This window comes from Podarcis tiliguerta (genome assembly GCF_965153285.1).
Source record: "Podarcis tiliguerta genome assembly, chromosome: 1".
Taxonomy (NCBI): domain Eukaryota; kingdom Metazoa; phylum Chordata; class Lepidosauria; order Squamata; family Lacertidae; genus Podarcis; species Podarcis tiliguerta.
In genome coordinates this window covers 54,898,668-54,915,195 of record NC_139534.1, presented here as the reverse complement: position 1 = coordinate 54,915,195, position 16,528 = coordinate 54,898,668, and the positions used below count along the sequence as shown (strand labels likewise).

At 45.7% G+C, this 16,528-nt stretch overlaps 1 protein-coding gene across 7 annotated transcripts in view; it reads right to left on the bottom strand.

Annotated features, from left to right (window-relative positions):
• Positions 1-15,700, bottom strand: part of P2RX3 (purinergic receptor P2X 3) — a 28,720-nt gene extending 13,020 nt beyond the window's left edge. For 2 of the 7 annotated variants that reach the window (XM_083443431.1, XM_083443426.1), the window contains exon 1: positions 3,781-4,281. Coding sequence is in view for 5 of the 7 variants with exons in the window: in XM_083443426.1 (XP_083299552.1) it covers positions 3,781-4,116 (336 nt within the window). In the remaining 2 variants the exon portion in view is untranslated. Of the gene's footprint in view, positions 1-2,375; positions 2,717-3,780; positions 4,289-5,350; positions 5,435-15,387 lie in introns of those variants that run through there. The other 5 variants (XM_083443427.1, XM_083443430.1, XM_083443428.1 and 2 more) reach the window with 5 other exon arrangements.
• Between the last annotated feature and the right edge of the window lie 828 nt (positions 15,701-16,528).

Genomic DNA, 16,528 nt, shown 5'->3' with positions numbered 1-16,528 from the left:
CCAAATTCCCCAATAGAAACTGGGCGGGGAGTTGAAATGTTGGCTGCAGCTGCTTCAGAATCAGGAGCACAGGCCCCTGGAGATGGGCGGCCCCTTCACAGCCACCCAACATTCCTGACCCATGACCTGCCACGCAGAACAGGAAATGCCTTCAGATAATTTTCTAAAAATGCTTAAGGATGAAGGAATGCAAACTGCTCAGTCTAGGCAAACTAAGGCCCGGGGGCTGGATCCGGCCCAATCGCCTTCTAAATCCAGCCTGCATATGGTCCAGGAATCAGCGTGTTTTTACATGAGTAGAATGTGTGCTTTTATTTAAAATGCATCTCTGGGTCATTTGTGGGGCATAGGAATTTGTTCATTCCCCCTCCCCCCCAAAAAATATAGTCTGGCCCCCCACAAGGTCTGAGGGACAATGGACCAGCCCCCTGCTGAAAAAGTTTGCTGACCCCGGGTCTACCACTAAGCAAAAGGGGGGGGGGGACAGTTGATTCCCACCCCTAATTGAGGAAGGTGTGTGCTAGGAGATTACACATTTGCTGCTTCCCTGAGTGGTAAAGAGCTTCAGGGGCTGTGCTGCCGGGATGAGTTCTCCCTGTGTACAAAAGCAACTGAGTTCTGGTTTTCTTTGCAATATTTGTCCCCCTCCCACTTCAAATAGGCAAGCAGTCTGGAGGCAAACAGACATCCCACACGTAGGTAGCAGCTGCTGAACACCCCAGTTCCAGTTCCAGCTAACTTCAGCCAACCACAAGAGTCTGACTTTCTCCCCATCCTGCCAGTCTGTTTTTGTTGCCTATTTAAATTGCCAGTGCTGTTTCTCATGTACACAACTGCTGAGAACCGTCCCATATTCCAGCCCTGCTGGCAAACTGCCCATTCAGGAGACCATAAAAAGTCATTAAGAAATACGGATGGGTCCTGGTGCATACTTTTAAGGCCATAAAACAGCACAGGACCCATTTGACATGGCAATCCCCCCCCCCGTCCCCCAAAAGCTGGGCTTTACAATTTATTTGATGCCAGTTTAAGACTGTGGTATTTGCATATATTTGTTGAAAAATACTGGATTGTATTTATGTCAAAATCCTATTGGAAAAAATTGGAAAATAATTTTTAAAAAAAGAGTGTGTGGTATTTGCAGGGATTTGGGTGGGGTGTAACAGAGAATGGGTGTGTGTATCTTTATTATGATGAATTCTGTTTTGATTCTATTGTATTGTTATGAGTTGGCTGGTGGTGGGAAGGCGGGGAGTAGGCTGTATGCTGAAACTCTTCTGTCCCCTGTCCAGCAAGTGTAATATAAGATGGGATTAAAATTCCTAGAAGAGTCAGGCTAGCTTCCTGGTGAGGTGATAGCCTAGGTTATGGGGACATTAAGAGAACAAAGGAAGTGGATCTGTGCCAGATACCAAACTTGCTGGTAGTTAGAAAGACAAAGGTGAGAGCGAAGAATTGAAGGGTGTGAGCTAGAAGCTGGGAAAATGCTGCATGCTGGGAAGCCAGAAAGTCAGAGTGATGTTTGATTTGTGTGTGAATGCAAGGCTGTGGCTATGGGATAAACAAGGCCCTCTTGGAGTGTTAATGCTGTGAAAACCTCCATCGTAGGCTCAGGTTGTATATATGTGTAAATAAGCCATATATCATAACAACACCACAATCTCCGCTGTCCCTCTTTCCAAAGGAAGCACAAACCTTGGGTAAACCTTGGAACCTCACACCAATTGGATCTTGGGGTGGCACACAACAGTATATTGTTCTTATTCTACACCACCCAAGGATTTGTCTGGACAAAGGGCAGTTTAAAGATTTTAAAATCAAATAAATGAACATGAACGCCCCATGAAAACTCAGTTTGTGGTGACCAAGTCAAACAAATTGACAATCCTATCCTGTTGTCCCCAACTCCCCGACTGAGATCCACATTCAGCTGCCTGGGTTCAGTCCACTTGCAAATGCTGGCAGAGACCTCAGGACGCCATATCCTTCACTAAGCCTTACTCTTGGATTCCACCCCATCCATCAGTTTCACTGCAACATGCAGCAAAAATCAGAAACAACTGGGATGAAGTTGGTGGCTCCAGAATTCGGAGCAGTTGTTCCTATCATCTTTGGGGGTGGGGAGTGGGAACAGCTCATATTCTTACCCGCAATGTTTTCTATTCATGGAACTCTTCTTCTGCATTCTTTGTATTCCTAATGGGCCTGAGCATGTTTTGGGAATTTCCTGCTCAGTTGGGGAACATGAGAGCAACGTTAGAACTCTGTTACAGTTCCAATGGGGTTGGGGGGGGGACAGCATAGAAGGGTTATCTGCGGTCCTGAGAAGTACAGTGTATATATATTTAGAACACAAATTGCTTGTGCTCACTGACCTGTCTCAGATTTGATGCTGAAGGTACAATGAAATCTGAACACATATCCATAGAATATTCTGACTCAAGACTCCAATAAACTTTTATCTACAGTTCTGCTGATGCCAGTTACTTGCTGCCTTAGATCCACAAGAAAGGCTCTTCATACCTTCATCTGTACTGTATTGCTACCAACAATCTTCCTTTATGGCACCGTTTGCCGTGGCAAGTGAGCAAGCATGAAATCATTAAGACACTTATTTTCCAAGAAGGCATTTAGAAGTGCTTAAAACAAGGTTTGCACTCAGGTGTGATTCCCCAGGGCAAGAAATACTCACAACTGAGCATCTGAAATTGTGCAGCCACGTTTGTTCTTTTAAAATACAGACACCATAGGCCCTGATCCTTTTCCATTTACTGTTTGTGTGCAATGGCTCATTTGCACCATTAAATTGCACCATGTATATCTGGTTCATGCCTGCACATTTATCACTTGATGGCTGCAACATCAGGGGGTGATTCGTATGACTGAATGGCAGGGGCAGCGTGTCCTGTTTTGCCTCCTGAGATGAAATGGGAACGTGTCGCCATGCTGCCCATACCTGGGAAGCTGAAGGACAGTCACTGGTGGAGAAGTGATGCCAGTGCCAGTGCCACTTCTCCATTGGTGGCACGGCAGGGGGCACCCATGGGGGCACTGTCTTTTCAACTTCCACCACCTGAGGCAGCTACTTCAACCAGCCTCATGGGCATGCCGGCCATGCTGAATGGGTCATTCTAGAACAGTGGTTCCCAACCTTTTTTATTCAAAAAGTGAGCTCATAGTCACGTGGAGGAAGCCTAAAAGGCCATTCACTGTTAATAACTCATTCTCGAATTGCCCCCCCCCAAATCAAATTGCCCCCCTGTGGGGCGTGTGCCCCATTTTGGGAACCATGGTTCTAGAACATTATTATCACTTCACAAGCAATGTTATTACATGGAGTCAGTCAGCATATGCATTCCCTTGCTAGTAATCAGGTATATAGTAATCTTTGTTACAAAAAGTGATGCACAGTCATGCACAAACTATAACAGGGAATATTTTCCTGAGAGGGGAGCCACATTACCTCCCTGCCCCAAGTTATTGCTGAAGCCAAACTCTGCTGCTGAAGGGTTTGCTGCTGCTTTATTGGGTCTGTGCTATGGGTTATTGTATAGCTTGTATTGCTTTTTTCTGATTTTATATTATACTTTATGCTCTCAAGTAACTTAGAGACTCCTTACATAGCAAGCAACTATTAAACTGAAATCATGACGACAAAAATAAAAATGATTTATTTATTCAGACATCAACAAACCAAACAGCCTGCCCACCTTTCAGCCTCGGGAGAGCTCCATACCCTTTCAACCCAACTCCCTCCCTGAGAACTTCATGAAGGCTTACCTGTGGAGGTGTAACATAGTCAGCCGTGTCCATCACCTGGTTACTGTACTTGCCAAAGCCTTTCACCTTGGTCACCACAGAGGACTCAATGGAGGTGTCTCTTATTTGGTAGGCTTTCTCGTGCAAGAACACCCACCTGTGGAATTGGGGGGGGGGAGGGGGGAATAAACCAGTTAGCAAGTCCTCTAGGGCTAGGCATGCCTTGTATGAAATGACAAGACACAGAAAATAATGGCGGACTAATTTACATGAGCAAAAACCACCCTGATCTTTTACTGCAGGGTTAGCTAACTTACTGGGCTCCCACTGTTGTTGGGCTCCAACTGCCATCAGCATGGCCGATGGTCAGAGATAATGGGAGCTGGAGTCCAGCACACTGCTGCTTACCCCTGTTTTGGTGTCCTAAGCATTAGCACTGTTAACGGAATATCTCCCTATGACTACTAGATCTTGGGGCCAAGTAGTTTCTCCTCATGCTTCTGCATAGCCCTGTGGTAGCGAGGTCACATCTTCCCAGTGGCGTAGCGTGGGGGGTGCAGGGGGTTCCGGCCGCACCGGGCGCAACATATGGGGGTTAGGGTTAGGGGCGCAAATCCACGGGTTAGGGGGCGCAAATTACTTGCCTTGCCCCGGGTGCTGACAACCCACGCTACGCCACTGCATCTTCCACATTCTCTCAGCTGTTGCCAGCCAGTTATCTCATTTTGGGGTCTCCAGCTCCCTCCCTGTGGGCGTAATCCATTTCTATTGCAGTCAGTTACAGATGTTACGAATTTGTTTGGCATTTCAAAAGCCTCTTCTGGTTGCCTTGTTATGAGAATTGGGGGGTTGGGGGCTTTCTTCAGAGAAGGAGTGATGAGGTGATCTGCTGGAGCGCAAGGGTAATTGACAGCTTCTGCTTGCTCTGGCAAGCAAAGGAAGTGATGATGTGAGGCTTTCAGGTCCTTTTAAAACGAAGTTTGAACCATAAATATACTATTTTCCAGTTCAGCCGTTGTCCTATCTATACCATTAGCCCCCTGCCCCATAATAGTAGATCCCTCCCAGTTATTGCTTCCAAAAAAAATTATGTTTCCCACAACAGGCCTCCCTGCTAAGCAATAAATGACGATAAGCCCTGTAGGAGGGCGTTTAAAAGAATGTTTTTGTCCAAACCAAATTGTAAGGCAATTTTTACTTCGCATCTCATTTTTTGTTGGGTGCTGCCCTCTAGCGCTCAGATTTATATTTATTTATCACAGCGATAGATAGAAACGCTATCCATGTATGCAGCTGATGGCTCTGACAACGGTGACTTTACCAAGAACGAGGCCAGGCAGCATATCAGCACTGGCCAAATGGAAAAATGTCACCTGAACACATTTGCTCAGCAGCACACCCCACTGATTTCAATTAAGCCTGCTCCCCAATAAGAGCATGTGCTTAGGAATGCAATCTGTAATGCAATTTGTCTAATTTGGGTTTCAGTGAATCACAGATTGTAAAGGGCCTGTCTGTCATCAGTCTGATTTCCGTCATACAGCAGGGTGCATATATTATCCCTCCAGTAATTCTTAGATAGTGTCTGTACCTTTTATGGGATATCAGACATCTAGCGCTGAATCAAGCACCATCCATTGGCAAACTGTTCCAACTGCCAATTATCTTCCCGGCTAAATGTTTGCAGCTAATTTCCAGTCTGAGGGATTCAGTCTCCCTGCTGGATCCCTCTTTGGTTGCCTAGAGATTAAAAAATGGCCTCCGCTATGAGACATCACTTCCTTGTTCATCCCTTCCCTTGCTCAAGAAGACCATGTGAGCCAGGCACAGCTGATGCCATCCCATCCATACCAGAATGACAGCCTTTGAACATCACAAAGGAGAACAAAAAAATAAAAAAAATAAAAACCAACCCTCATGAAGTATCAGATGCCAACATTCAAGGTTGGAAGCCACTAATGGATCAAATTAAATTAGATATCTCCCCCCTTCCATACCCACTTAGAACTTGGTAAAATGCTAACAACATTAAGCACACGGTCATTTGAAATGAAGCAGTTAAATGGTCCATTTATTTCCCTCTGTTTGATCAACTCAGAAGAAGTAGAAGGGTTTATCTTATCTTACATCACTCCTTTCCTACTGCCTTTGCCAAAAACTGGAGTTTTGCTGTTTTAGGCAACATATGCACAGGATCCAGTCCCCTCCTCTTGAGGAAGAGCTTTTATTGAAGGGATGCTACACATTTCCCCAGCACTCAGACCATCCCAGTTTTGTCACTGGGAAAAATGCCCTGTCCCTCCAGCAAGGATGCTGATATTTGCAAGTATTGTGTGGAATGGACTTTGCCAGCATGAGGCTCAGAAATGGTGACAACAACTTCTCTGCTGTGTCAACACTGTTTTATATTGACTACTTGGTAGTTCCAAACTAGGGAGGCTAAGAACAACCCCAGCACATCACTCCAGTGTGGCAGCAGGCAAGAGAGAGTCAGACACTAGATGGGTTATACCAGCATGGCCCCCATCAAAAGTTCTGGGCTACAACTCCCATCAGCCTATGCTTGCTAGAGCTCATGGGAGTTTTAGTCCAAAACATTTGGGGGGCAGACTGGTAAAAGCTCGGTATATACCATCACCCTGCAATAATAATCTTGCCATTTTATGAACCTTTCATTTTAGGGAAGGCCATGTAATTTCCCTCACCCTGGCATCTGAACCATACCATACTCATCCTGTGAATGTAGCCAATGGCTATCCCTTCTATGGCAATGCATCCTGTCTCCATTAGGTGGTGATGGGATATCCTCCTACTGCTGTAGGATGACGGCCAACATGAGGATAGTGCTTTCAAGTGCGTGCATACCTAAACTCTCTGTTTGGAGGTGGTGGTCTCCTGATTTATGCCATGGTGCATCTGCAGCAGCACAACCAACCAGATGCCTTCATCTGCCTCAGCTGCAACAAAACATGTCTCTCCCACATCATTCTCCACAGCCACAGCAGGCATTGCAACCTTCCAGCAGTTTGACTTCACCCCCAAAGGCGCACTCCTCCATTGTCTCCTGAGACAGACAGACACCAACAAGGTGTGGGATAAGGGCTAACAAGAGCATAGTGCTTTCAAGTGTCTACCTACTTAAACTCTCCATTTGGGGGGGCTTCTGATTTAAATATTTAGCATGGGGGGGGGAATGATTTGATCCCCTTTCCTTGGGATGGGATTGATCTGTTTGCATGGGGAAAAGTTCAGTAGCTGGATCTGAGAAGTCCCCCTCCCCAAATACTTACCCAGCCCCCCTTTTCTTTTTTCTTGCCCTAATTTAGAATATAAGCATGGAGTTTTCCCCACAATCACGAGTTACAAAACTGCCTCTTAGTAAAATGGAAGTTCCTGAAGGTTCCTCAGAAGCTAATGGAATCCATGACCACAAACATATTTCATGGTACGATCAATGTCATGCCAATTCTTAGACTCCATGTGCCAACTTTGAGCAGCATGTCCATTACACAGACTACAAATGCTTCGCTAGGCTGTGAGCCAAATGAAACCCTGTGAAGGGGGGGTTAGCAGTACCTGCATCGTGTGACACAAGAGCCTTTTCAATCCACATTTACTATGTAAGAACATAAGACGGTAAGAAGAGACACCCCTCTGGGTCAGGTCAAAGGTACATCTTGTCCTGCATCCTGTTTTCTCAGTGACCAACCAGATGCCCATGGAAAGCCCCCAAAAGCAGGACCGGAATGAAAACAGCACTCTCCCCACTTGGTATTCAGAGGAATGCTGTCTCCGATGGTGGAGGAAGTGCACAGCCAACAACACGGCTGCTACGCACGGACAGCCTTATCCTCCATGAATATGTCGAATCCTCTTTTAAAGGCCTTCCATGCTAAGTGAGTAAAGGATTGCTGTGACATGCAGCATCCCCAATCTACATGTGTTAACTTGAGAGCCTGCATAGACCCTGCAACTAATTGTGGTTTGTACAGGAGTATCATGTATCCTTTCGATCTGTGCAGAATCTAATAAGGCATCACAGGCAGCTAAAGGCTGAAGTGCGGGAGCTCGTCGTGATGGCTCACACAGCAATACCTGCAGGAGGTTCACAACCAAACCCTCAAGTGGAGCCCAAAAATGTAGGCAAACAGAAACTCAGCAGAAGAACATTTAATCCAATAGGCCCAGTCCTATTTTTCTAGAAAAAGAGGTGCTGGAACTCACAATGAACTCCTCCCTTGTTCTCACCTGACAGGTGCCGGAACTGAGTTCTGGTGAGTTCCAGCCACTGCTTTTTTTCTTTAAAAATGTTTGTGGATACTCTCATTTTCCTACTCATATTGAAATACTGCCCCTCAAAGAGGTCAAAATTAGATTCACAACATGTTTAGGGGTATGTGTCCCCCCCGAAAAATAATCACTGGTTCCAGCTGGGGAAAAACACCCTGAATAGGTCATCAACCAGCTGTCAGATGCCTGGCAGAAGAGATATGCTTTAACCAGGGGTGAAAGAAAAGAAATGCAAACATTATTGCAAAGAAGTTCAAACCACTAGCATGAAGTTGGCATCCTTCAGAGAAAAGGAAAGGAGTATCTGTTCTTTGCTGATTTCCCTCATTCTCTGACTTCTGTTATTCTGCCACAAGCAAACTGGAAAACCTCACTGTCATCTCAGTCACTTGCCAAAATAAGGAAAGTCTGTCAATTACTCTGGCACCTGATAGCCCTCACAATACTCAGAATAAATATCATGGAACTGTGCTCCCCTGAGTTCCCCTTCCACTGCGCTGCTGATCCTGGGGGCTGATGAAGAACTACACATAACCAGATGTGCAATACTCCTTCCACAGAGGTAAGATATATAACCAACTGGTTAGAGTGTTGGAATAGGACCTGGAAGACCAGGGTTCAAATCCCTACACAGTCAGGAAGTTCACTGAGTGACCTCGGGCCAGTTGTTATCTTTCGGCCTAACCTACCCCACAGGATTGTTGTGAGGAGAAAATGTGAAGGTAGAGAACCATGTATACCACTCTTAAGTTCCTTGGAGGAAAGCTGAGATTTAAATGCAACAAACAAACAAACAAATAAATAAACATACATTCTATTTATCATTTTTGGATAGCAAGACAGCAATTACCTATTGCTAAACATCCCAAGTAGGCTAGTGATATGGTTAACCTTTTATTTTGCATGGGATGCAACAGAATTCTGAGACAGCGCTAAGTGAGACTGCTACCACACTGCACTTTATTCTTGTGGCCAAGGGTGTATCTGTTCTGTACATTAATTAGGCAAAGATTAGCCAAAGGCAGCATCACTTTTGAGTTTGTGTTGCTGATGCGTTCTTCTTCCAGTAAGGAAGCAATGCTCTTGAGCGTTCCGGCTCAGAAGGCAGAACAATGTGGATAAGCTGAACACCCGTTTAAAAGGCCAGGCCAGCTACAAGTGTAGTGAGAAGCCTCAAAGAAGGTGGTGCCAGGAAGTAGATCAGGCATATCAAAGTGTCAAGAACAAGGAACTTTGCAGTACAATACAAAACCCTCCCAAACCCATTTCTAGCTGTGAAAGTGTGATGAGAATCTCATCGCAAGCAGCAACTTATCTTTCAGACTACCCTCAACTCTCTGGGAAACACCACTGCAAATCACCCATGCTCATAGCATCACACAGAAATGAAACAGGATGGTTATTTCACTTGCCGGTTGAGAGATTTCATGTGCTATCTAACAAGTCCCACAATTGCACTGTGTGCGCGCGCAGGTGCGGGGAATTTTTACCAGTGACAACATACTGCAGTTTAAGTATGTGAAATATGGACTACCTTGAGGACCCCACACATCAGATGGGTAAAACACTGTAGTCCTGATCTAGCTACAGTGTGTGGTGACTAACAGCCCATTCCTATGTGTGTTTATTGGAAGTAAATCATACTAAGTTCAAGGGGGCTTACTCCCAAGGAGGTCTCCATAGCATTGTAGCATGAGGCCCATTGAAACTACTATAAGAACAACTTGTACTGAGGTCAGATTGCATTCAATAAGATGGATGGCCCAATCTTATGCATATTTACGCAGAAGTACCGTACTTTCCCGTGTATAAGATGAGGATTTTTTACGGATGGCTGCGTTGAAGTTAAATCCTTTGAAGACAGAGGTCCTCTGGCTGGGTCGGGACGACATGGGGTTGGGTGGGGCAACTCCCATCTTTTGCGGAAGCTCAATTAGTGCCAGCACCTTCTATCAAGAGCTTGGGTGTAACCTTCGACGCCTCCCTTTCCATCGAGGCGCAGGTTTCAGCCACAGCAAAGCTGGCATTTTCCCATCTCCGCCGTATCAAGCCGTTGGTCCCTTACCTTTCTCGCCCTGATCTGGCCACAGTTATCCATGTGACGGTCACCTCCAGGCTTGATTATTGTAACTTGCTCTACGCAGGGCTGCCCTTGAAGCTGACCCAGAAACTCCAGTGGGTGCAGAATGCCACAGTGAGGCTCCCTACGGGGTCCTTGCCATGGGATCACATTCATCCAGTGCTTTACCAGTTACACTGGCTCCCAGTGGAGTACAGGGTCAGGTTTAAGATGCTGATTTTGACCTTTAAAGCCCTATGTGGCCTAGGACCCTCATACCCACGGGGCCACCTCTCTTGGTATGCCCCGCGGAGGACCTTAAGGTCCACGCATAACAACACTTTGGAGGTCCTGAGCCACAAGGTTTCAACTAGGGCCAGGGCCTTTTCAGTACTGGCCCCAACTTGGTGGAATGCTCTGTCACAAGAGACCAGGTCCCTGCAGGATTTGACATCTTTCAGCAGGGCCTGCAAGATGGAGCTGTTCTACCTGGCCTTTGGTTTGGACTCAGTCTGACCCTTATGTTTCCCTCCCCTTATGGTTTTGATTTATGGGCTACTACTAAAATGAAGCTGCATTTTAAATTGTATTTTAACCCGTATTTTAATTAACTGTTTTTTCTTTAATGTTTTATTGTAGTTTTATTGGTGTTAGCCGCCCTGAGCCCTGTTCTGGCCAGGGAGGGAGGGGTATAAATAAATTATTATTATTATTATTATTATTATTATTATTATTTATTATGTTAAAGTAATGTTGAAAAATTGGGCTCGTCTTATACATGGGTAGTGCAGAGGGGTGATCGGGGATTGGTTGCCGCCGGGAGCTGGAGATTGTCTTCGGTGATATTGTGCGTGATTGTTGGCTGTGGCAAGGGCTTTTTAAAATTGGCTGCTGCAGCGACAATTCAGTTGGGCAGGCGATAGGCAGCTGCTTGCGGCTTGCGGTCAGATGTTTGGTGGCTTTTGCGTCGTCTGCAATAGGAAGCTTTGCTCAGGTGGGCAAGGGAATTTCGGCAATCTCCCCACAAAAGCTGAACGGCCCTGGGCAACCCCCCCCCCTCAAAAGAGCTCCACAACTCTGGGCAATCTCCGCCTATTTTCTTAATTTTGGGTCCCCCAAAATAGGGGACGTCTTATACACGGGAGCGCGTTATACACAGAAAAATACGGTAAGTTGCACTATGCTTTGACAAAACAAAATTTAAAAATTCATTCCAGTAGCACCTTAAAGACCAACTTTGTTATTGGTATGAGCTTTCGTGTGCATGCACACTTCTTCAGATACTTCAGATTCTTCAGGTATCTGAAGATGTGTGCATGCACACGAAAGCTCATACCAATAACAAACTTACTTGGTCTCTAAGGTGCTACTGGAAGGAATTTTTTATTTTGTTTTGACTACGGCAGACCAACACGGCTCCCTACCTGTAACTAGTATGTTTTGACGGTTTTCACTCCCTAGTAAGTGTGCTTAGGACTGCAGCCTTAATCATAGGGAACGAATGCTAGATTAGAGCCTGTGTATTTATTGCACTGCTAAATAATTGTCTCAAGAAGAACAATGTTCTTTAGTCTGTTAGACCCCTGGGAGTGGAGAGGGAAGACAGGATTTACAGCCGAGTTTCCCCCAGCAATACAGTAGCGGATAAGAAATTGTGTTTCCCCCGGAAGAGGGGAGTATGCATAGGGGAGAGAGAAAGTAATGGGCAAGGCCCAAGCGGCTATCCATGCTAATGGAACTCTGGTTAACAACATCAGGCTTGGGGTGGGGAACAATTCTGTCCAAGCACTCAAGCAAAGATGGCGGGGGGGGGGGGGGGGCTTGGCCTCCACCTATTTCCTGCCATCAGCCCCTCCGTTCATATTCCTCTGGAAGGATGCCCAGGAAACAAGTCTGTGCCTCATCAAGCAAATGAACTCCCACCAATCTTCTGGCACTGAGCGCCTGCAGGCTATCTATTTTCAGGTGGGATTCAATCATACACCAGCAAATTCAGGTTGTGCAATTAAAGTGGATTTGGTGTCCTGCATGACAAATCCACTCCCACTTTTTGAGATAAGGAAAGTGACCGGGAAAATGCACTGGATGGTATGCTTGATGCAATGGTCGTCTTAAGGTCCTGATAAACAAATCAAAGTGAATACCCAATGAACAGACATCACCTAATCTTCCTACAAACAATTCAGGTTCAATGCTCATCTGGAAGTGTCCACTGTTGCAACTCCCATATACTACTACCACCTCTTCATATAACCAGGACACTTGCTAATATAGATGCCCTCTCTAACCACCCCTTTCACAACCCAGAATAGAGCTCGTAATTATTATTTCATATTGTACTTTTATAGCCTCTTCCCAACACTGTTTATATAGGGATAGTCCCACTTATCTCCATGGGACTTCCTGGAAATTAGACAACACTAATATGCTTTGCAGACTTTGTAGAGTTTATCCTCACAAGCAACCCATCATTCCATTTAACAGATAAGGGACTGAGGTCTGCAGTCAGGGACCTATGTGGGGCCAGACTAGAAGTCTTGAACCCCAAAGCTCCAAATTCAAGGCCCTCCGTTCCACTGCTTGACTCACAGCAGCGGTGTTTTGTTTTTGTTTTTAGCTGAATCCTGCCCCTCTTACCTGCAAATATTTATTTTACAAAAAAAATTTTTTAAAAAAATGTACTGCTTGTTTGTAACGAAACTAAGGGGTTTACAAGATATGTTCATTCTCTGTAAAAAATAGTTAAGAACAAGTAGTTAAAAACATTTTTTAAAAAACAATTAGAATCGGGGCTAAGCTAAAAAGAAATTAAAGCATATTGACATCTACCTGTTTGGATCTTGCTTACAGAAAAAATACAGTGAAGGTGCCTGCCTGATGTGAATTGGCGGGAAGCTCCAAAGTATAGGTGCTGCCTTTTCACAACAATATCAGTTTCTAAAGTGCTTATTCTGTTACAGCATACACAGGCACACATCTCACAACAGCCCCCACCCCTTGCCTGGGGAAACTGAGGCTTTATCGTCTTCCCCTCATTCCGCTGGCTTTCCCGTCCTGCTCATTCCAGAAAGCTCTCTGTTAACTAGAAGAAACCATCTCCTAACAATTATCTCCCATAAAGAGACCTTCACGGGCCATTAGGAGACATTAACATTCTTTCGCATGTAAGGCAAAACCATATCATGGACCTATTTAACTGTAATCAATAATAGTAAGCCCAGGGCACTAGGATACCCAGCAGTGATTCCCCCCACCCCCCCCTCTACATCTCTCTGTGTGCAGCAAAAGCTGTTTCCATATTACGTCTTTTTGTTGCCACCAGATGGCCTTCACAGTCACTGTTCCCTAGGTAGCTGCTGGCTTCCACAATTTCCAACTACTCATAACCTCTACCCCTATATAGTAGTTGTCTCCTGCAGCTATGATCTCCATGTGCACAATCTCTCTCTCTCTCTCTCACACACACACACCCCCCACACACCCCCACACCCCCACACCCTTCCTGCTGAAGTAGTTCAAAGTTGGTCAGCCTGCTCACAATCCACTAATGTACCTTCTTATAGAGTTACCATCCCATGCAGTCATCCCCCAAAAGGTTTCCCCTCCTTTACCCCACCCCCCAATATATATTTTTCTCCCAGAAACAACTTTAAGATGTCAGTGAGACTACTCCGGTATAAACAGTCTCAGGAAAAACAGAACACAGAACCCGTCCCAAAGCAGTTAAGTGAACTGTTAATCGCCTCCTTCCCAAACCGTCCCAGCTCCCCTGAGAACTGTGGGAAGCTGCTTCTACCAGGCCAGACCTTTTGGCTATCAAGCCCAGCATTGCCCACTCTGACTGACAGTGGCTCTCCAGCGTCTCAAGCTGAGCTCTTTCACATCACCTGCTCCCTAATCCTTTCCCCTGAAGATGTGGAGAGATGGAGCAGGGGGCTTTCTGCAGTCAAATCATGTGCTGTCTGCCACTAACCTATGAATCACGTCCCTGCTTCAGTTATTCATACAGATCTCCCACATTCAGCACACAGATAGATTTACTTTTCCAGGAACGACACGCAGCTCCCCCATCTCTGTCTGTTCAAACGTGCATGTGTCCCTCTTCTTTGCTCACATTCAAATGAACACCCAACCCATAAAAGCCACGAGTAGAATGAATTAAAACAACTACCAGGAGCCTCTTGCCATCTGGTAAAGCAAATTTTATCATGGCATGTGGTAAAGTCAGCCTCTCTGTGGGGCTGGATGCTCTGGCTCGGGTGGCAAGTTTGCAATGGCACAACATGGTGCAAAGAGTTATCAGAATCCTTCTTTTGATGGAAGAAATGACTATACAGTATGTGTGGACAAGCTTGCCTACATAATCACACGTCCAAACAAAGTTTCTAAAGGGACAACATGAATTCGGCTACTTGGTCTCAGGTAAACACATGGCACAATAGGCAAATAATTGTGAAGCACTTCTTTAGTTAAAAAGCAGCAGCAACAGCAGCTCCTTTTTCTCTATGATTTCCTTGGGGCTATCTAAGGGCAGAAGCCCCTGAATTTGTACAACATCCCTTTGGGATGATGAAACAGGGTTTTAACAAATAAAATTTGCTGTGGCCCTGAATCCAAGTCTCCTGGCTCTCCAAACAGCTCCTCAATCCAGACTTGTGAGAGATGGTAATCATTTTCTATCCGCTACCCACAAGCCAGAGACAACACTGTCTGCAGCCTTGTGGGACCATAAGCTTTCCTGCCACCTGCAACTGCATGTTCCTTTTCCAGAGCTGACAGGCATGCCTATGTGAGTTATTATTTCCTTAGAGATCTTTGCAAGTTTGGAGAATCCAAGTGAAAATCTCTATGTATTTCAAGTCTCCCTTACAGGAACAAGTTACATTTAGAACCATTCACTTGGCACAGTGCTATTTTTCTAGAAAAAGAAATACCAGAACTCACCATGAACACCTTCCGTGTTCTCTCTTACAGTGGCAATGGTACCCACCTGAGAGGTGCTGGAACTGCGTTTTGGTGAGTTTCAGCTGAAAAAAAGCCCTGACTTAGCAGCCTTATCTACCTGGCTTCTCACACCCATCAAAAATAAGCTGTTCTCAGTTACTTCCCCAACACCTTCCTTGTTCTACTGTCCTCTACCAACACCTTTGTGTAAAAAGTTGTCACCTCTTGAGTGATGATGATTTGTGGGGTGTAAGCCCTTACCTTGTTTCTCCTACAGCCACCCTCCCCCCCCCCAAGTGAGAATATATTTCCCCCATTCACATGCCATCCCTCACCCAATGAAGTAGGAAATGATCAGCAGCTGGACGGCCCGGTTGATCACGCCGATGGTCCAACTTTTTACCACCACCGATTTGGTGGTTTCATAGGTGAAGAAGTTTGCCACACAGTTCATGCCGAAGGAAAGCCTGGGCAAAGCCGAGGAGCAAATCCAAGATGTTCTGCAGAGCGGACTGGAATGTCAAGGGTGTTGTGATGGGTCTATGAGTGGTGGACACGGAGGTGTAATCTGCGCAGGGAGAAGATTCAGAAGCTTTTTGAAAGGAAGAAGTTCTGCTGGCTCCCTCCTGCTGTTGTCTCCTGCTACTCTGGGCATGCTTGAGACGCTGGGACCCCCTTTTATAAGATCTCTTTCCCCACCCCCACCCCTACCCAACACCCGGTGATGCAGTCAGAGAAAGGTGGGGCTTTCCAGCTCATCAATTACAAATTGGATTCTAGCGAGTGCCTAGATGGAAGAGATCTGAGCATTAAATAATGAATCTGCAATTGCTGCATTTCCTCTGAGTGGTGTTCCAGCTCTACAGATAGTGCCCCTGCTGTTTCAGACCTTCGCAACATCAGTCAAAGGGGAAGGAAGGAAAGGGGGAGGAGAAAGCTGAATAATATTCCCCTCTGGAGACGACATTGGAAAATGGGAAATTATTCTGACAAGATGCTGCCTGCATTGGAAACAGTGGGATCCTAGTCCCAAATCAGTGACAGTGTGAGCAACCGCAAAAGGAAGTTCCTGGTTATTCCTTTGGGCTATCTGTCTCAAGACGCACAATTCAAGTTCACTTACCAAAGCTCAGTAGCCGAAAAAAAGGAAGCATATTAGGCTAGGCCCAGGGGTCCAGTTTACAGCATTTGTTTTGTGGGACAGTAGGGATAGTAGGAGAATTTGCCTGAGACAGTGTGAAGCAGTTTGAAGAAGAAAAATTGGAACTGGTCTCAACTAGGGCCAGGGCCTTTTCAGTACTGGCCCCAACTTGGTGGAAAGCTCTGTCACAAGAGACTAGGGCTCTGTGGGACTTGACGTCTTTCCGCAGGGCCTGCAAGACAGAGCTGTTCCGCCTGGCCTTTGGTGTGGATTCAGTCTGACCATTATGTTTCCCTCCCCGTATGGTTTTGATCTATGGGCTACTTTTAAAATGA